The following is a 23,965-nucleotide window of genomic DNA, read 5'->3' as shown; positions in this document are numbered from 1 at the left end:
CTTTGGCCCGTTGAGCCGCTTCTGTAAGATATTCCTGTATTTGTAATTTTATTTATATGTGCTTTTTACATTTTTTATATATAGTCTTTTATTACTGATGCTTTTTAACATGGTTCATTAAATAATCTTTTTTTTTTTCTCTCTGTGAGTATATTTATCCCTTAGCCTCTTGTTGGCGCTGTATTCACTTCTTACTACTTGTGCCTATTTTTTGGAGGTTGGTTAGGATCTCTGTTTGGATACAGCTTGGGGATTACCTTAGCGCTTGTACACTACCCCTTTTTCACTAAGATGTTTAGTTCCCCAGGGGCAGCTGCTTACTGTCTGCACGTATAATGTGTGACACAGTAAGGCGTTTAGTTCCCCAGAGGCAGCTGCTTACTGTCTGTATGTATAATGTGTGTGCAGTGTGACACAGTAAGGTGTTTAGTTCCCCAGAGGCAGCTGCCTACTGTCTGTACGTATAATGTGTGTGTAGTGTGACACAGTAAGGCATTTAGTTCCCCAGAGGCAGCTGCTTACTGTCTGTATGTATAATGTGTGTGTAGTGTGAAACAGTAAGGCATTTAGTTCCCAGAGGCAGCTGCTTACTGTCCGTATGTATAATGTGTGTGTAGTGTGAAACAGTAAGGTGTTTAGTTCCCCAGAGGCAGCTGCCTACTGTCTGTACGTATGTGTGTGTAGTGTGACACAGTAAGGCATTTAGTTCCCCAGAGGCAGCTGCTTACTGTCTGTATGTATAATGTGTGTGTAGTGTGACACAGTAAGGCGTTTAGTTCCCCAGAGGCAGCTGACTACTGTCTGTACGTATAATGTGTGTGTAGTGTGACACAGTAAGGTGTTTAGTTCACCAGAGGCAGCTGCCTACTATCTGTATGTATAATGTGTGTGTAGTGTGAAACAGTAAGGTGTTTAGTTCCCCAGAGGCAGCTGCCTACTGTCTGTACGTATAATGTGTGTGTAGTGTGACAATAATACAGAAATAGGGGGACAGCGCCAATATTACGAAAAAGTATACAGGCTCACTTCTATTTGGACAATCGCCTAACAAAATTGTACAGATGGATAAATAGGAAATATTAAATATATGAAGGAGTGCCCCAAGAGAGGCTTAAGTATACTAGAGAAAGTAGAAATAAATAATTACTAGATAATGGTGTCACAGATGTCATTGAACACTCATAGGACAAGTTAGTAGTATTAAAAAGTGTCCTAGCCTAAGAGAGGATAGAAACTGGAAAAAACCTCAAAGAGAAAAGAAGGTACTAAGAAAATTGGATATAGCTTATAATGGCCCAGGTAAATATCCGTGTATAGATATAAAGTCTATAACAAGTGACGATAAAGTAACAATAAAGTGACAATATAGTGTGTTAGATAAAATACAATATCTAGGATGTGAGGGGAAGGTGTATCAATTGTATACAAATGGCGGTGATGCATTCTGACAGGGAAGGGGGAGGGTTGGATGTGTAAGAGGATATAATGTACTTATAGAGAAAATAAAAAGTATATCCCATAAATACTTATTGATGCCGTGTGGTGGTATAGTCACAAAGTAAAGCTCAGTGGCGTGTAACGAACAGTACTATACTAGAGGTATAATAGTGACACAATTATTCTATAGTTCTAGTGGTAACGGTAAAATATATTTATTATATAGCAATAATGTTGCAATAAAATTCAACAAAATAGAAACAGAATAGCAACCAACAGTTAGCTGAGAACCGGACAACAATAGTCTGGTAAGTGACTAAGTACATGGAACAAAATTGGCCAATATGAAAAAACTCGGTACTGAAAAAAAAAAAATATATATATATATATATATATAGACGAAAAAATATAAATGAAAAAATATGAAAAGTCAAAAAATAAAAAAAAATGTAACAGTCACAGTTGTATCCAAATAGAGATGATATTTAAGTGTTTCTGGTGGAAATAAAAGTGAAGATCCGGTTCCTAAGGGTGAATCCAGATGAAGACCGGGCACCAACTCTAAGCACTTTTAGTAAAGAAAACCTATATGGGAAAAAAGAAAAACTACTACACAAACAGTACAAAAAAAATGTATCCTAAAGGTAATGCGCTCACCATTTACAGAAAGAGTCACTCGGGCTGGTATGTCAAATTAATGCAGAGGTCAACGCGTTTCAGCCTGCTACGAGGCCTTTATCAAGACTATCTAGTGTGACACAGTAAGGTGTTTAGTTCCCAGAGGCAGCTGCTTACTCTATGCACGTATAATGTGTGTGTAGTGTGAAACAGTAAGGCGTTTAGTTCCCCAGAGGCAGCTGCCTACTGTCTGTACGTATAATGTGTGTAGTGTGAGACAGTAAGGCATTTAGTTCCCCAGAGGCAGCTGCCTACTGTCTGTACGTATAATGTGTGACACAGTAAGGCGTTTAGTTCCCCAGAGGCAGCTGCTTACTGTCTGTACGTATAATGTGTGTGTAGTGTGACACAGTAAGGTGTTTAGTTCCAGAGGCAGCTGCCTACTGTCTGTACGTATAATGTGCGTGTAGTGTGACACAGTAAGGCGTTTAGTTCCCAGAGGTAGCTGCCTACTGTCTGTATGTGTGTGTAGTGTGACACAGTAAGGCGTTTAGTTCCCCAGAGGCAGCTGCCTACTGTCTGTACGTCTAATGTGTGTAGTGTGACACAGTAAGGTGTTTAGTTCCCCAGAGGCAGCTGCTTACTGTCTGTACGTATAATGTGTGACAGTAAGGTGTTTAGTTCCCAGAGGCAGCTGCTTACTGTCTGTACGTATAATGTGTGCAGTGTGAGACAGTAAGGCATTTAGTTCCCCAGAGGCAGCTGCCTACTGTCTGTACGTATAATGTGTGTAGTGTGACACAGTAGGGCGTTTAGTTCCCCAGAGGCAGCTGCTTACTCTATGCACATATAATGTGTGTGTAGTGTGAAACAGTAAGGCGTTTAGTTCCCCAGAGGCAGCTGCCTACTGTCTGTACATATAATGTGTGTAGTGTGAGACAGTAAGGCATTTAGTTCCCCAGAGGCAGCTGCCTACTGTCTGTACGTATAATGTGTGACACAGTAAGGTGTTTAGTTCCCCAGAGGCAGCTGCTTACTGTCTGTACGTATAATGTGTGTGTAGTGTGACACAGTAAGGTGTTTAGTTCCCAGAGGCAGCTGCCTACTGTCTGCACGTATAATGTGTGTGTAGTGTGACACAGTAAGGCATTTAGTTCCCAGAGGCAGCTGCCTACTGTCTGTACGTATGTGTGACACAGTAAGGCGTTTAGTTCCCAGAGGCGGCTGCTTACTCTCTGCACGTATAATGTGTGTGTAGTGTGACACAGTAAGGTGTTTAGTTCCCCAGATGCAGCTGCCCACTGTCTGTACGTATAATGTGTGACACAGTAAGGTGTTTAGTTCCCCAGAGGCAGCTGCTTACTGTCTGCACGTATAATGTGTGTGCAGTGTGACACAGTAAGGTGTTTAGTTCCCCAGATGCAGCTGTCCAATGTCTGTACGTATAATGTGTGACACAGTAAGGCGTTTAGTTCCCAGAGGCAGCTGTCCAATGTCTGTACGTATAATGTGTGACACAGTAAGGTGTTTAGTTCCCCAGAGGCAGCTGCTTACTGTCTGTATGTATAATGTGTGTGCAGTGTGACACAGTAAAGCGTTTAGTTCCCCAGAGGCAGCTGCTTACTGTCTGTATGTATAATGTGTGTGCAGTGTGACACAGTAAAGCGTTTAGTTCCCCAGAGGCAGCTGCTTACTGTCTGCACGTATAATGTGTGTAGTGTGACACAGTAAGGTGTTTAGTTCCCCAGGGGCAACTGCTTACTGTCTATGTATAATGTGTGACATAGTAAGATGTTTAGTTCCAAGTAGTAAGAAGTGAATACAGCGCCAACAAGAGGCCAAGGGATAAATATACTCACAGAGAGATAAAAGAAGATTATTTAATGAACCATGTTAAAAAGCATCAGTAATAAAAGACTATATATAAAAAATGTAAAAAGCACATATAAATAAAATTACAAATACAGGAATATCTTACAGAAGCGGCTCAACGGGCCAAAGCTGATAATTACAATAAAAACAGAGGTAATAACAGGTGATCAGTGTGAGTGGTACACCAGAATAAGAGTGTATACTAATAAAACAGAATTAGCCTAAGTACAACTATAACAAGTGCATCAAGCAAAAAAACTAATAAACAATAGTACAAACAATAGTGTTCAAAAATAGTGTTTCAAAAATAGTGTTCCAAAAAATAGAAAAATGCACTGCAGTGCAAAAAAAGGGGGGGTAGCAAAATAATTGTATAGATACGATCAAATAGTGAGTGAGTGCAAATGGATATAAAAATGCTAGCTACTTAATCCAGTGAGGTTAAGATATAATTAAATAAAATACACAATATTCAATGAAGTAGCAGATGACAACCCCTTCCCATCTTCAATGTTGGAAGCCCAAGTGGTTGTACTTCTGAAACCAGGTAAACCCCCCGACACACCTGCGAATTTCCGCCCCATCTCCCTCTTGAATTTTGACATAAAACTGTTTGCAAAAATCATAGCTACTAGAATAAATCTAATCTTACCCTCAATCATACACATCAACCAAGCAGGTTTCACACCCTCCAGAGAAGCCAGGGACAATACCACCAAAATACTAGACCTTATGGAATATGCAACCATCCAAAAAATCCCGTCGGCATTTCTGGCTATGGATGCAGAAAAGGCCTTTGATAGGCTAGATTGGTCTTTTCTGAAACAAACCATTCACGCATTCGGCTTTCCCCAAAAAATCATAGGAAAAATATTCACCCTCTACAATAACCCACAGGCCAAAATCAAATTAAACGACTCCATCTCTTCCCCTTTTAAAATTAAAAATGGAACAAGGCAGGGCTGTCCACTCTCGCCTCTTCTATTTATACTGGCAATGGAAGTGCTAGCCTCACATGTCAGACATAATACCAACATTCATGGAATGGAGATTGGATCTACCACGTATAAGATAACCTTATATGCGGATGATATCTTCTTAACGTTAGAAGAACCCGAGATATCACTACCCCTTCTGTTGCAAACACTACAAACCTATGGATTATACTCCAACTTTAAAATTAACATTTCAAAATCTGAACTATTAGCCATACATTTGCACTCAAATGCAGTAGAGAGAATACAACAACGACACCATTTCCGCATACAGCCCAAGGCCATCAAATATTTAGTAGTTTACATTTCACCATCTATAGAAACCATAATTTCCCTAAACTATAAAGCCCTTAATCTAACTACTCAAACCACCCTCAGCTCATGGAACTGTAAACCTCTCTCCTGGCTAGGGAAAATCAACGCGATCAAAATGATTATTTTACCTAAAATCCTATATTATCTGCAAACTCTCCCAGTCCCTCTCCCAGAACACCTATTATTCTCCCTGCAAAAACAAATAAACTGCTTCATATGGTCGCACAAAAGACCCCGTATTGCCACTTCCACTTTATATCGCCCAAAAGAATTAGGAGGGATCGGTGCCCCAAATCTACTGCGCTATAGACAGGCAGTTTTTCTTACGCGAATTGCCGATTGGTGCAAACACAACATGAACAAGGAATGGATCCAACTAGAGCAATCACTATCTGATAAGCACTACCTGTGCGGGAATTGTTGGGTTCCAAATGCCCAACGTAAATTACTACATACAACCCCAAGGCTAGTGTACGAAACCTTTAGACAATGGGACAAAATACTTAAGAAATACCCCACCGTCTCCACCACATACTCCCCCCTGACACCGGTCAGCAAAAATACACTGTTTTCATTTTTGATAAAGACAACTAACACAACCCATTCCACCCCCTCTCTACAAAGCTCAGTCCCACACCACCTTTTATATAAAGATAGAGACATTCAACCACAACAAGCAACTTGTGATATTCTCGGGATGCACTTCCAAAATTGGTACACTTACACACAATTGAAACATTACCTATTGACACATCCTTCCAGATCTCAATTTAAAAGGCAACTCTCGAATTTTGAAACAATATGCTTTCAGACTCACCCACAGAAAGGAATACTATCCTTAACATACAAAACACTATCACAAGCGTCCCACTCGGCACCCCCTACATATGTAACTAAATGGGAAACGGACCTAGGAACCACTCTAGACCCACCAGACTGGACTATCATTTTCCACCAGATGACAAAAGCCTCATCATCCATTTCGGTGTTGGAAATGAATATTAAACTGCTAAGTCGGTGGTACTACACACCGGTTCGACTACACCACTTATTTCCCAACACAACCACCATGTGCTGGAGAAATTGTAAAGAGCCAGCCACTTTTGCACATATCTGGTGGACCTGCCCGATAGCAGCATCTTTTTGGCGCTCCCTCAGACCAGAAATTGAAAAAGTCATGGGTACACCACTCCCGTTCACACCCTGGGTTTTCCTATTCAATAAATTCCCTAAAATCTCATGCAAATTAAAACTAACACTCCTCGCGATCATGATCAATTCAGCAAAAAGACTAATCCCACTCAATTGGAAAAAAACTAACCTGCCATCCCCCAAAGTTTGGAAATCTAAAGTAACGCACTATCTCCAGCTGGAAAATTACCACTACACCAGCACCAAACGAGCAGAAGAATTTCATAACATAACATTCTTATGGGAAGAATATATAAATACTCAATAACAATCTACTCCCTTATACACTTTCATTAATTGACCACAGAACAATGACTTCTCACGCAATTTCTCTACACCTAGAATTTAATCATATTAACAAAGTAGAGTTAACCTATAATAATCAGGAGGAGGTCATTGTTCTTTTCACTACTATTTTTTCCCATAGATAACTTTCAATTTTGAGTGTCGGCTGATTGGCATCTGTCGCCTAGTCCAACAGTAATAGTTAACCTCGAGTCTTACTGATACGAGTCTAAATGTATAACTGTAACAAACTTTCATTTACTGTAGCAATTGATGTCAATTTGAATGTTTCTTTTATGTTTCTCTATGTATATCTTGGAAAAATCTCAATAAAAGAATTAAAAAAAAAAAATACACAATATGCAATAACATAAAAAATAAAATACACAATATGCAATAACATAAAAAATAAAATATAATCCAAAAAAGTGTTCAAAAAGTTGATCAACAAATGTTAGTGAAGAACAAAAATAAGTCAATCAAAACTAAAAAATGGAAAAAAATGGGTGATGAAAAGCAAGGTGAAAGTGAGGAAATTGATTCCTTCCAATGTTAGTTACTTTAACAGATCCAAATTCCTGAGTGTGGTAGCTGAAGTAGCTGATTGGATCCTAGCACCTGTCAGCTGCTCCTATGGTATCCTAAAAAGTGTCCCTGTAAAAAAAGAAATTCACAACATAGTGTATCCAATATGAGAATGAAGTAAAGATTAAAGTAATGCTTACCAATATGTCAACGCGTTTCTGCCCTCAAAAAAGGGCCTTTCTCAAGACTAGAATATTGGTAATGGCAGCTAGCCTTATATACAGTTTAGAAGTAGCCTATATGGTACTACCATATAGGCTACTTCTAAACTGTATAACTGTATATAAGGCTAGCTGCCATTACCAATATTCTAGTCTTGAGAAAGGCCCTTTTTTGAGGGCAGAAACGCGTTGACATATTGGTAAGCATTACTTTAATCTTTACTTCATTCTCATATTGGATACACTATGTTGTGAATTTCTTTTTTTACAGGGACACTTTTTAGGATACCATAGGAGCAGCTGACAGGTGCTAGGATCCAATCAGCTACTTCAGCTACCACACTCAGGAATTTGGATCTGTTAAAGTAACTAACATTGGAAGGAATCAATTTCCTCACTTTCACCTTGCTTTTCATCACCCAGTTTTTCCATTTTTTAGTTTTGATTGACTTATTTTTGTTCTTCACTAACATTTGTTGATCAACTTTTTGAACACTTTTTTGGATTATATTTTATTTTTTATGTTATTGCATATTGTGTATTTTATTTAATTATATCTTAACCTCACTGGATTAAGTAGCTAGCATTTTTATATCCATTTGCACTCACTCACTATTTGATCGTATCTATACAATTATTTTGCTACCCCCCTTTTTTTTGCACTGCAGTGCATTTTTCTATTTTTTGGAACACTATTTTTGAAACACTATTTTTGAAACACTATTTTTGAACACTATTGTTTGTACTATTGTTTATTAGTTTTTTGCTTGATGCACTTGTTATAGTTGTACTTAGGCTAATTCTGTTTTATTAGTATACACTCTTATTCTGGTGTACCACTCACACTGATCACCTGTTATTACCTCTGTTTTTATTGTAATTATCAGCTTTGGCCCGTTGAGCCGCTTCTGTAAGATATTCCTGTATTTGTAATTTTATTTATATGTGCTTTTTACATTTTTTATATATAGTCTTTTATTACTGATGCTTTTTAACATGGTTCATTAAATAATCTTTTTTTTTTTCTCTCTGTGAGTATATTTATCCCTTAGCCTCTTGTTGGCGCTGTATTCACTTCTTACTACTTGTGCCTATTTTTTGGAGGTTGGTTAGGATCTCTGTTTGGATACAGCTTGGGGATTACCTTAGCGCTTGTACACTACCCCTTTTTCACTAAGATGTTTAGTTCCCCAGGGGCAGCTGCTTACTGTCTGCACGTATAATGTGTGACACAGTAAGGCGTTTAGTTCCCCAGAGGCAGCTGCTTACTGTCTGTATGTATAATGTGTGTGCAGTGTGACACAGTAAGGTGTTTAGTTCCCCAGAGGCAGCTGCCTACTGTCTGTACGTATAATGTGTGTGTAGTGTGACACAGTAAGGCATTTAGTTCCCCAGAGGCAGCTGCTTACTGTCTGTATGTATAATGTGTGTGTAGTGTGAAACAGTAAGGCATTTAGTTCCCAGAGGCAGCTGCTTACTGTCCGTATGTATAATGTGTGTGTAGTGTGAAACAGTAAGGTGTTTAGTTCCCCAGAGGCAGCTGCCTACTGTCTGTACGTATGTGTGTGTAGTGTGACACAGTAAGGCATTTAGTTCCCCAGAGGCAGCTGCTTACTGTCTGTATGTATAATGTGTGTGTAGTGTGACACAGTAAGGCGTTTAGTTCCCCAGAGGCAGCTGACTACTGTCTGTACGTATAATGTGTGTGTAGTGTGACACAGTAAGGTGTTTAGTTCACCAGAGGCAGCTGCCTACTATCTGTATGTATAATGTGTGTGTAGTGTGAAACAGTAAGGTGTTTAGTTCCCCAGAGGCAGCTGCCTACTGTCTGTACGTATAATGTGTGTGTAGTGTGACAATAATACAGAAATAGGGGGACAGCGCCAATATTACGAAAAAGTATACAGGCTCACTTCTATTTGGACAATCGCCTAACAAAATTGTACAGATGGATAAATAGGAAATATTAAATATATGAAGGAGTGCCCCAAGAGAGGCTTAAGTATACTAGAGAAAGTAGAAATAAATAATTACTAGATAATGGTGTCACAGATGTCATTGAACACTCATAGGACAAGTTAGTAGTATTAAAAAGTGTCCTAGCCTAAGAGAGGATAGAAACTGGAAAAAACCTCAAAGAGAAAAGAAGGTACTAAGAAAATTGGATATAGCTTATAATGGCCCAGGTAAATATCCGTGTATAGATATAAAGTCTATAACAAGTGACGATAAAGTAACAAGAAAGTGACAATATAGTGTGTTAGATAAAATACAATATCTAGGATGTGAGGGGAAGGTGTATCAATTGTATACAAATGGCGGTGATGCATTCTGACAGGGAAGGGGGAGGGTTGGATGTGTAAGAGGATATAATGTACTTATAGAGAAAATAAAAAGTATATCCCATAAATACTTATTGATGCCGTGTGGTGGTATAGTCACAAAGTAAAGCTCAGTGGCGTGTAACGAACAGTACTATACTAGAGGTATAATAGTGACACAATTATTCTATAGTTCTAGTGGTAACGGTAAAATATATTTATTATATAGCAATAATGTTGCAATAAAATTCAACAAAATAGAAACAGAATAGCAACCAACAGTTAGCTGAGAACCGGACAACAATAGTCTGGTAAGTGACTAAGTACATGGAACAAAATTGGCCAATATGAAAAAACTCGGTACTGAAAAAAAAAAAATATATATATATATATATATAGACGAAAAAATATAAATGAAAAAATATGAAAAGTCAAAAAATAAAAAAAAATGTAACAGTCACAGTTGTATCCAAATAGAGATGATATTTAAGTGTTTCTGGTGGAAATAAAAGTGAAGATCCGGTTCCTAAGGGTGAATCCAGATGAAGACCGGGCACCAACTCTAAGCACTTTTAGTAAAGAAAACCTATATGGGAAAAAAGAAAAACTACTACACAAACAGTACAAAAAAAATGTATCCTAAAGGTAATGCGCTCACCATTTACAGAAAGAGTCACTCGGGCTGGTATGTCAAATTAATGCAGAGGTCAACGCGTTTCAGCCTGCTACGAGGCCTTTATCAAGACTATCTAGTGTGACACAGTAAGGTGTTTAGTTCCCAGAGGCAGCTGCTTACTCTATGCACGTATAATGTGTGTGTAGTGTGAAACAGTAAGGCGTTTAGTTCCCCAGAGGCAGCTGCCTACTGTCTGTACGTATAATGTGTGTAGTGTGAGACAGTAAGGCATTTAGTTCCCCAGAGGCAGCTGCCTACTGTCTGTACGTATAATGTGTGACACAGTAAGGCGTTTAGTTCCCCAGAGGCAGCTGCTTACTGTCTGTACGTATAATGTGTGTGTAGTGTGACACAGTAAGGTGTTTAGTTCCAGAGGCAGCTGCCTACTGTCTGTACGTATAATGTGCGTGTAGTGTGACACAGTAAGGCGTTTAGTTCCCAGAGGTAGCTGCCTACTGTCTGTATGTGTGTGTAGTGTGACACAGTAAGGCATTTAGTTCCCCAGAGGCAGCTGCCTACTGTCTGTACGTATAATGTGTGTAGTGTGACACAGTAGGGCGTTTAGTTCCCCAGAGGCAGCTGCTTACTGTCTGTACGTATAATGTGTGACAGTAAGGTGTTTAGTTCCCAGAGGCAGCTGCTTACTGTCTGTACGTATAATGTGTGCAGTGTGAGACAGTAAGGCATTTAGTTCCCCAGAGGCAGCTGCCTACTGTCTGTACGTATAATGTGTGTAGTGTGACACAGTAGGGCGTTTAGTTCCCCAGAGGCAGCTGCGTACTCTATGCACATATAATGTGTGTGTAGTGTGAAACAGTAAGGCTTTTAGTTCCCCAGAGGCAGCTGCCTACTGTCTGTACATATAATGTGTGTAGTGTGAGACAGTAAGGCATTTAGTTCCCCAGAGGCAGCTGCCTACTGTCTGTACGTATAATGTGTGACACAGTAAGGTGTTTAGTTCCCCAGAGGCAGCTGCTTACTGTCTGTACGTATAATGTGTGTGTAGTGTGACACAGTAAGGTGTTTAGTTCCCAGAGGCAGCTGCCTACTGTCTGCACGTATAATGTGTGTGTAGTGTGACACAGTAAGGCATTTAGTTCCCAGAGGCAGCTGCCTACTGTCTGTACGTATGTGTGACACAGTAAGGCGTTTAGTTCCCAGAGGCGGCTGCTTACTCTCTGCACGTATAATGTGTGTGTAGTGTGACACAGTAAGGTGTTTAGTTCCCCAGATGCAGCTGCCCACTGTCTGTACGTATAATGTGTGACACAGTAAGGTGTTTAGTTCCCCAGAGGCAGCTGCTTACTGTCTGCACGTATAATGTGTGTGCAGTGTGACACAGTAAGGTGTTTAGTTCCCCAGATGCAGCTGTCCATTGTCTGTACGTATAATGTGTGACACAGTAAGGCGTTTAGTTCCCAGAGGCAGCTGTCCAATGTCTGTACGTATAATGTGTGACACAGTAAGGTGTTTAGTTCCCCAGAGGCAGCTGCTTACTGTCTGTATGTATAATGTGTGTGCAGTGTGACACAGTAAAGCGTTTAGTTCCCCAGAGGCAGCTGCTTACTGTCTGTATGTATAATGTGTGTGCAGTGTGACACAGTAAAGCGTTTAGTTCCCCAGAGGCAGCTGCTTACTGTCTGCACGTATAATGTGTGTAGTGTGACACAGTAAGGTGTTTAGTTCCCCAGGGGCAACTGCTTACTGTCTATGTATAATGTGTGACATAGTAAGATGTTTAGTTCCAAGTAGTAAGAAGTGAATACAGCGCCAACAAGAGGCCAAGGGATAAATATACTCACAGAGAGATAAAAGAAGATTATTTAATGAACCATGTTAAAAAGCATCAGTAATAAAAGACTATATATAAAAAATGTAAAAAGCACATATAAATAAAATTACAAATACAGGAATATCTTACAGAAGCGGCTCAACGGGCCAAAGCTGATAATTACAATAAAAACAGAGGTAATAACAGGTGATCAGTGTGAGTGGTACACCAGAATAAGAGTGTATACTAATAAAACAGAATTAGCCTAAGTACAACTATAACAAGTGCATCAAGCAAAAAAACTAATAAACAATAGTACAAACAATAGTGTTCAAAAATAGTGTTTCAAAAATAGTGTTCCAAAAAATAGAAAAATGCACTGCAGTGCAAAAAAAGGGGGGTAGCAAAATAATTGTATAGATACGATCAAATAGTGAGTGAGTGCAAATGGATATAAAAATGCTAGCTACTTAATCCAGTGAGGTTAAGATATAATTAAATAAAATACACAATATTCAATGAAGTAGCAGATGACAACCCCTTCCCATCTTCAATGTTGGAAGCCCAAGTGGTTGTACTTCTGAAACCAGGTAAACCCCCCGACACACCTGCGAATTTCCGCCCCATCTCCCTCTTGAATTTTGACATAAAACTGTTTGCAAAAATCATAGCTACTAGAATAAATCTAATCTTACCCTCAATCATACACATCAACCAAGCAGGTTTCACACCCTCCAGAGAAGCCAGGGACAATACCACCAAAATACTAGACCTTATGGAATATGCAACCATCCAAAAAATCCCGTCGGCATTTCTGGCTATGGATGCAGAAAAGGCCTTTGATAGGCTAGATTGGTCTTTTCTGAAACAAACCATTCACGCATTCGGCTTTCCCCAAAAAATCATAGGAAAAATATTCACCCTCTACAATAACCCACAGGCCAAAATCAAATTAAACGACTCCATCTCTTCCCCTTTTAAAATTAAAAATGGAACAAGGCAGGGCTGTCCACTCTCGCCTCTTCTATTTATACTGGCAATGGAAGTGCTAGCCTCACATGTCAGACATAATACCAACATTCATGGAATGGAGATTGGATCTACCACGTATAAGATAACCTTATATGCGGATGATATCTTCTTAACGTTAGAAGAACCCGAGATATCACTACCCCTTCTGTTGCAAACACTACAAACCTATGGATTATACTCCAACTTTAAAATTAACATTTCAAAATCTGAACTATTAGCCATACATTTGCACTCAAATGCAGTAGAGAGAATACAACAACGACACCATTTCCGCATACAGCCCAAGGCCATCAAATATTTAGGAGTTTACATTTCACCATCTATAGAAACCATAATTTCCCTAAACTATAAAGCCCTTAATCTAACTACTCAAACCACCCTCAGCTCATGGAACTGTAAACCTCTCTCCTGGCTAGGGAAAATCAACGCGATCAAAATGATTATTTTACCTAAAATCCTATATTATCTGCAAACTCTCCCAGTCCCTCTCCCAGAACACCTATTATTCTCCCTGCAAAAACAAATAAACTGCTTCATATGGTCGCACAAAAGACCCCGTATTGCCACTTCCACTTTATATCGCCCAAAAGAATTAGGAGGGATCGGTGCCCCAAATCTACTGCGCTATAGACAGGCAGTTTTTCTTACGCGAATTGCCGATTGGTGCAAACACAACATGAACAAGGAATGGATCCAACTAGAGCAATCACTATCTGATAAGCACTACCTGTGCGGGAATTGTTGGGTTCCAAATGCCCAACGTAAATTACTACATACAACCCCAAGGCTAGTGTACGAAACCTTTAGACAATGGGACAAAATACTTAAGAAATACCCCACCGTCTCCACCACATACTCCCCCCTGACACCGGTCAGCAAAAATACACTGTTTTCATTTTTGATAAAGACAACTAACACAACCCATTCCACCCCCTCTCTACAAAGCTCAGTCCCACACCACCTTTTATATAAAGATAGAGACATTCAACCACAACAAGCAACTTGTGATATTCTCGGGATGCACTTCCAAAATTGGTACACTTACACACAATTGAAACATTACCTATTGACACATCCTTCCAGATCTCAATTTAAAAGGCAACTCTCGAATTTTGAAACAATATGCTTTCAGACTCACCCACAGAAAGGAATACTATCCTTAACATACAAAACACTATCACAAGCGTCCCACTCGGCACCCCCTACATATGTAACTAAATGGGAAACGGACCTAGGAACCACTCTAGACCCACCAGACTGGACTATCATTTTCCACCAGATGACAAAAGCCTCATCATCCATTTCGGTGTTGGAAATGAATATTAAACTGCTAAGTCGGTGGTACTACACACCGGTTCGACTACACCACTTATTTCCCAACACAACCACCATGTGCTGGAGAAATTGTAAAGAGCCAGCCACTTTTGCACATATCTGGTGGACCTGCCCGATAGCAGCATCTTTTTGGCGCTCCCTCAGACCAGAAATTGAAAAAGTCATGGGTACACCACTCCCGTTCACACCCTGGGTTTTCCTATTCAATAAATTCCCTAAAATCTCATGCAAATTAAAACTAACACTCCTCGCGATCATGATCAATTCAGCAAAAAGACTAATCCCACTCAATTGGAAAAAAACTAACCTGCCATCCCCCAAAGTTTGGAAATCTAAAGTAACGCACTATCTCCAGCTGGAAAATTACCACTACACCAGCACCAAACGAGCAGAAGAATTTCATAACATAACATTCTTATGGGAAGAATATATAAATACTCAATAACAATCTACTCCCTTATACACTTTCATTAATTGACCACAGAACAATGACTTCTCACGCAATTTCTCTACACCTAGAATTTAATCATATTAACAAAGTAGAGTTAACCTATAATAATCAGGAGGAGGTCATTGTTCTTTTCACTACTATTTTTTCCCATAGATAACTTTCAATTTTGAGTGTCGGCTGATTGGCATCTGTCGCCTAGTCCAACAGTAATAGTTAACCTCGAGTCTTACTGATACGAGTCTAAATGTATAACTGTAACAAACTTTCATTTACTGTAGCAATTGATGTCAATTTGAATGTTTCTTTTATGTTTCTCTATGTATATCTTGGAAAAATCTCAATAAAAGAATTAAAAAAAAAAAATACACAATATGCAATAACATAAAAAATAAAATACACAATATGCAATAACATAAAAAATAAAATATAATCCAAAAAAGTGTTCAAAAAGTTGATCAACAAATGTTAGTGAAGAACAAAAATAAGTCAATCAAAACTAAAAAATGGAAAAAAATGGGTGATGAAAAGCAAGGTGAAAGTGAGGAAATTGATTCCTTCCAATGTTAGTTACTTTAACAGATCCAAATTCCTGAGTGTGGTAGCTGAAGTAGCTGATTGGATCCTAGCACCTGTCAGCTGCTCCTATGGTATCCTAAAAAGTGTCCCTGTAAAAAAAGAAATTCACAACATAGTGTATCCAATATGAGAATGAAGTAAAGATTAAAGTAATGCTTACCAATATGTCAACGCGTTTCTGCCCTCAAAAAAGGGCCTTTCTCAAGACTAGAATATTGGTAATGGCAGCTAGCCTTATATACAGTTTAGAAGTAGCCTATATGGTACTACCATATAGGCTACTTCTAAACTGTATAACTGTATATAAGGCTAGCTGCCATTACCAATATTCTAGTCTTGAGAAAGGCCCTTTTTTGAGGGCAGAAACGCGTTGACATATTGGTAAGCATTACTTTAATCTTTACTTCATTCTCATATTGGATACACTATGTTGTGAATTTCTTTTTTTACAGGGACACTTTTTAGGATACCATAGGAGCAGCTGACAGGTGCTAGGATCCAATCAGCTACTTCAGCTACCACACTCAGGAATTTGGATCTGTTAAAGTAACTAACATTGGAAGGAATCAATTTCCTCACTTTCACCTTGCTTTTCATCACCCAGTTTTTCCATTTTTTAGTTTTGATTGACTTATTTTTGTTCTTCACTAACATTTGTTGATCAACTTTTTGAACACTTTTTTGGATTATATTTTATTTTTTATGTTATTGCATATTGTGTATTTTATTTAATTATATCTTAACCTCACTGGATTAAGTAGCTAGCATTTTTATATCCATTTGCACTCACTCACTATTTGATCGTATCTATACAATTATTTTGCTACCCCCCTTTTTTTTGCACTGCAGTGCATTTTTCTATTTTTTGGAACACTATTTTTGAAACACTATTTTTGAAACACTATTTTTGAACACTATTGTTTGTACTATTGTTTATTAGTTTTTTGCTTGATGCACTTGTTATAGTTGTACTTAGGCTAATTCTGTTTTATTAGTATACACTCTTATTCTGGTGTACCACTCACACTGATCACCTGTTATTACCTCTGTTTTTATTGTAATTATCAGCTTTGGCCCGTTGAGCCGCTTCTGTAAGATATTCCTGTATTTGTAATTTTATTTATATGTGCTTTTTACATTTTTTATATATAGTCTTTTATTACTGATGCTTTTTAACATGGTTCATTAAATAATCTTTTTTTTTTTCTCTCTGTGAGTATATTTATCCCTTAGCCTCTTGTTGGCGCTGTATTCACTTCTTACTACTTGTGCCTATTTTTTGGAGGTTGGTTAGGATCTCTGTTTGGATACAGCTTGGGGATTACCTTAGCGCTTGTACACTACCCCTTTTTCACTAAGATGTTTAGTTCCCCAGGGGCAGCTGCTTACTGTCTGCACGTATAATGTGTGACACAGTAAGGCGTTTAGTTCCCCAGAGGCAGCTGCTTACTGTCTGTATGTATAATGTGTGTGCAGTGTGACACAGTAAGGTGTTTAGTTCCCCAGAGGCAGCTGCTTACTGTCTGCACGTATAATGTGTGTAGTGTGACACAGTAAGGTGTTTAGTTCCCCAGGGGCAACTGCTTACTGTCTCTACATATAATGTGTGACACAGTAAGATGTTTAGTTCCCCAGGGGCAGCTGCTTACTTTCTGCACGTATAATGTGTGTGTGTGTAGTGTGACACAGTAAGGTGTTTAGTTCCCCAGGGGCAGCTGCTTACTGTCTGCACATATAATGTGCGACACAGTACGGCGTTTAGTTCCCCAGAGGCAGCTGCTTACTGTCTGCACGTATAATGTGTGACACAGTAAGGTGTTTAGTTCCCCAGGGGCAGCTGCTTACTGTCTGTACGTATGTGTGACACAGTAAGGCGTTTAGTTCCCCAGAGGCAGCTACCTACTGTCTGCACGTGTAATGTGTGTAGTATGACACAGTAAGGTGTTTAGTTCCCCAGGGGCAGCTGCTTACTGTCTGTACGTATAATGTGTGTGTAGTGTGACACAGTAAGGCGTTTAGTTCCCCAGAGGCAGCTGACTACTGTCTGCACGTATAATGTGTGTGTAGTGTGACACAGTAAGGCGTTTAGTTCCCCAGAGGCAGCTGCCTACTATCTGCATGTATAATGTGTGTGTAGTGTGAAACAGTAAGGTGTTTGGTTCCCCAGAGGCAGCTGACTACTGTCTGTACGTATAATGTGTGTGTAGTGTGACACAGTAAGGCGTTTAGTTCCCCAGAGGCAGCTGCTTACTGTCTGTACATATAATGTGTGACACAGTAAGGTGTTTAGTTCCCCAGAGGTAGCTGCTTACTTTCTGTACGTATAATGTGTGACACAGTAAGGTGTTTAGTTCCCCAGGGGCAGCTGCTTACTGTCTGTACATATAATGTGTGACACAGTAAGATGTTTAGTTCCCCAGAGGCAGCTGCTTACTGTCTGTACGTATAATGTGTGACACAGTAAGGCGTTTAGTTCCCCAGAGGCAGCTGCTTACTGTCTGTACGTATAATGTGTGACACAGTAAGGTGTTTAGTTCCCCAGGGGCAGCTGCTTACTGTCTGTACGTATAATGTGTGACACAGTAAGACGTTTAGTTCCCCAGAGGCAGCTGCTTACTGTCTACGCGTATAATGTGTGACACAGTAAGGCGCTTAGTTCCCCAGAGGCAGCTGCTTACTGTCTGCGCGTATAATCTGCGACACTGTAAGGTGTTTAGTTCCCCAGAGGCAGCTGCTTACTGTCTGCACGTATGTGTGTGCAGTGTGACACAGTAAGGTGTTTAGTTCCCCAGAGGCAGCTGCTTACTGTCTGCACGTATGTGTGTGCAGTGTGACACAGTAAGGTGTTTAGTTCCCCAGAGGCAGCTGCTTACTGTCTGTACGTATAATGTGTGACACAGTAAGGCATTTAGTTCCCCAGGGGCAGCTGCTTACTGTCTGCGCGTATAATGTGTGTGTAGTGTGACACAGTAAGGTGTTTAGTTCCCCAGATGCAGCTGTCCAATGTCTGTACGTATAATGTGTGACACAGTAAGGTGTTTAGTTCCCCAGAGGCAGCTGCTTACTGTCTGCACGTATAATGTGGGACACAGTAAGGCGTTTAGTTCCCCAGAGGCAGCTGCTTACTGTCTGTACGTATAATGTGTGACACAGTAAGGTGTTTAGTTCCCCAGAGGCAGCTGCTTACTGTCTGCACGTATGTGTGTGCAGTGTGACACAGTAAGGTGTTTAGTTCCCCAGAGGCAGCTGCTTACTGTCTGTACGTATAATGTGGGACACAGTGAGGCATTTAGTTCCCCAGAGGCAGCTGCTTACTGTCTGCACATATAATGTGTGACACAGTACGGCGTTTAGTTCCCCAGAGGCAGCTGCTTACTGTCTGCACGTATAATGTGGGACACAGTAAGGCATTTAGTTCCCCAGAGGCAGCTGCTTACTGTCTGCGCGTATAATCTGCGACACTGTAAGGCGTTTAGTTCCCCAGAGGCAGCTGCTTACTGTCTGTACGTATAATGTGTGACACAGTAAGGCGTTTAGTTCCCCAGAGGCAGCTGCTTACTGTCTGTACGTATAATGTGTGACACAGTAAGGCGTTTAGTTCCCCAGAGGCAGCTGCTTACTTTCTGTACGTATAATGTGTGACACAGTAAGGCGTTTAGTTCCCCAGAGGCAGCTGCTTATTGTCTGTACGTATAATGTGTGACACAGTAAGGTGTTTAGTTCCCCAGAGGCAGCTGCTTACTGTCTGTATGTATAATGTGCGACACTGTAAGGCGTTTAGTTCCCCAGAGACAGCTGCTTACTGTCTGCACGTATAATGTGTGACACAGTAAGGCATTTAGTTCCCCAGAGGCAGCTGCTTACTGTCTGCGCATATAATGTGTGACACAGTAAGGCGTTTAGTTCCCCATGGGCAGCTGCTTACTGTCTGCGCGTATAATCTGCGACACTGTAAGGCGTTTAGTATGGGAATCTAGTGAAACTGACCCACTTGTGCTTTTCTTTCACTGTTGTAGGATTCTTTGACCTCCTATGGAACATTCTGGCTGTTTGCTGCCTTTTGTTTGCTGAATATCATTTTTACTGTGATTTGCGTCCCTGAGACCAAAGGGAAATCACTGGAGCAAATTGAAGATCACTTCCGAGGGTTACGAGCTGCAAATACAATTCAGTAGCGGCACAAGCAGGAGTAGCTCGGATCCAGTACAGAGTATACTGCCTGTAAGTTCTGGTGTTTCTCTGGAGCAGTCTGCTGAAATAGAAGATTACAGCGGTGAGGAATGTGTTGCCTGTGGCCTAAGGAGAAGTAACAGCTGCTTGTTGGGAATCCTACACCACTGTTTTACTTGTGGTTAAATGACACTTTACACCTTTATGCACAAATCTAATCGCTAATGATGTGTGACTAGCGCCCACGACTGCCCGTTGTATTCTTTACACGTGCACACTTAGCATTCTGTCTAACTTCAGTTCTCTGTCACATCTCCCTATTAGCTGGGGGGGTTTGTTTTGTTTTTTTACTTGTTTAAGTATTTGCTACTGTGATAAAAAACAACTTAAAAGTCAAGGCTTGACAAATCCGGGAGTCTGGGAGCCACACAGCTCCTAAAATAACCCTAAGGTTTTGCTTATTTTTCCTACATTTGTGTAAAGATTTCCTGCTAGACAGTGTGTGGCTGGTTACATATGCACTTCTCAGTCTCTGCTGACAGACATACATACATGCACGTGCACGAGCACACACACATATACATACGCCTACACATACATAAATACACACACATATACATACGCACACACATACGTAAATACACACACATATACATACGCACACACATACGTAAATACACACATATACATACACACACACACACACACACATAAATGCACACACATATACATATGCACACACATACGTAAATACACTATACATACGCACACACATGTAAATACACGCACACATACATAAACATACGTATATACACACACACACATATACATATGCATACACATACGTAAATACACACACACACATACATACGCATACACATACGTAAATACACACACACATACATACGCACACACATATACGTAAATACACACTCATATACATACACATACGTAAATACACACACACATATACATGCACACACACATATGTAAATACACACACACACATACGTAAATACACACACATATACATTTGCACACACATACATAAATACACACACATACGTAAATGCACACACATACGTAAATACACACACATATACATACGCACACACATACGTAAATACACACACATATACATATACATACGCACACACATACGTAAATACACACACATATATATACGCATACACAAACGTAAATACACACACATATACATACACATACGCACACACATACGTAAATACACACACATATACATACGCACACACACGTAAATACACACACATATACATACACATACGCACACACATATACATACGCACACACATATATAAGTAAATATGCACACACATACGTAAATACACACTCATATACATACACATACGTAAATACACACACACATATACATGCACACACACATACGTAAATACACACACATATACATACACATACGCACACACATACGTAAATACACACACATATACATTTGCACACACATACGTAAATACACACACATATACATACACATACACACACATACGTAAATACACACACATATACATACACATACGCACACACATACGTAAATACACACACATATACATTTGCACACACATACGTAAATACACACACATATACATACACACACATATGTAAATACACACACATATACATACGCACACACATACGTAAATACACACACATATACATACGCACACACATACGTAAATACACACACATATACATATGCACACACATACGTAAATACACACACATATACATACGCACACACATACGTAAATACACACACATATACATATACATACGCACACACATACGTAAATACACACACATATACATACGCACACACATACGTAAATACACACACATATACATATACATACGCACACACATACGTAAATACACACACATATACATATACATAAGCACACACATACGTAAATACACACACATATACATACGCACACACATACGTAAATACACACACATATACATACGCACACACATACGTAAATACACACACATATACATACACATACGCACACACATATACATACGCACACACATATATAAGTAAATACACACACATATACATACACATACACACACATATACATACACATACGCACACACATACGTAAATACACACACATATACATTCACATGCGTAAATACACACACATATACATACGCACACACATACATAAATACACACATATACATACGCACACACATATATAAGTAAATACACACACATATACATACACATACGCACACACATACGTAAATACACACACATATACATACACACACATACGTAAATACACACACATATACATACGCACACACATACGTAAATACGCACACATATACATACACATACGCACACACATACATAAATACACACACATATACATACGCACACACATACGTAAATACACACATATACATACACACACATACGTAAATACACACACATATACATATGCACACACATACATAAATACACACACATATACATACGCACACACATACGTAAATACACACACATATACATATGCACACACATACATAAATACACACACATATACATACGCACACACATATATAAGTAAATACACACACATACACATACGCACACACATACGTAAATACACACACATATACATATGCACACACATACGTAAATACACACATATACATACGCACACACATACGCACACACATTATTGAATACACACACATATACATACGCACACACATATATAAGTAAATACACACACATATACATACACATACGCACACACATACGTAAATACACACACATATACATACACATACGCACACACATACGTAAATACACACACATATACATACACATACGCACACACATACGTAAATACACACACATATACATACACATACGCACACACATCCGTAAATACACACACATACACATACGCACACACATACGTAAATACACACACATATACATACGCACACACATACGTACATACACACACATATACATATGCACACACATACGTAAATACACACATATACATACGCACACACATACGTAAATACACACATATACATACGCACACACATACGTAAATACACACACATATACATACGCACACACATATATAAGTAAATACACACACATATACATACACATACATAAATACACACACATATACATACGCACACACATACGTAAATTCACACACATATACATATGCACACACATACGTAAATACACACACATATACATACACATACGCACACACATACGTAAATACACACACATATACATACACATACGTAAATACACACACATATACATACACATACGCACACACATACGTAAATACACACACATATACATACACATACGCACACACATACGTAAATACACACACATATACATACGCACACACATACGTACATACACACACATATACATACGCATACACATACATAAATACACACACATATACATACGCACACACATACGTAAATACACACATATACATACGCACACACATACGTAAATACACACACATATACATACGCACACACATTATTGAATACACACACATATACATACATACGCACACACATATATAAGTAAATACACACACATATACATACACATACGCACACACATACATAAATACACACACATATACATACACATACGCACACACATACGTAAATACACACACATATACATACACATACGCACACACATACATAAATACACACACATATACATACACATACGCACACACATACGTAAATACACACACATATACATACACATACGCACACACATACATAAATACACACACATATACATATGCACACACATACGTAAATACACACACATATACATATGCACACACATACGTAAATACACACACATATACATATGCACACACATACGTAAATACACACACATACACATACGCACACACATACGTAAATACACACACATATACATACGCATACACATACGGAAATACACACACATATACATACGCACACACATACGTAAATACACACACATATACATACACATACGCACACACATACATAAATACACACACATATACATACGCACACACATACATAAATACACACA

At 39.2% G+C, this 23,965-nt stretch overlaps 1 protein-coding gene across 4 annotated transcripts in view; it reads left to right on the top strand.

The window, feature by feature from the left end:
* The window catches only part of SLC2A8 (solute carrier family 2 member 8), a 179,671-nt gene that overhangs the window by 153,766 nt on the left and 1,940 nt on the right, over window positions 1–23,965 (top strand). For all 4 annotated transcript variants that reach the window (XM_053695349.1, XM_053695350.1, XM_053695351.1 and 1 more), the window contains one exon: window positions 19,638–23,965. This exon is cut by the window's right edge and continues 1,940 nt beyond it. In XM_053695349.1, the coding sequence (XP_053551324.1) occupies window positions 19,638–19,796 (159 nt within the window). In that variant the 3' untranslated portion in view covers window positions 19,797–23,965. The remainder of the gene's footprint in view (window positions 1–19,637) is intronic.

This window comes from Bombina bombina, chromosome 12 (genome assembly GCF_027579735.1).
Source record: "Bombina bombina isolate aBomBom1 chromosome 12, aBomBom1.pri, whole genome shotgun sequence".
Lineage (NCBI taxonomy): Eukaryota > Metazoa > Chordata > Amphibia > Anura > Bombinatoridae > Bombina > Bombina bombina.
Note: the sequence above shows the minus strand (reverse complement) of the source record. Positions and strands in the feature narration are given on the sequence as shown.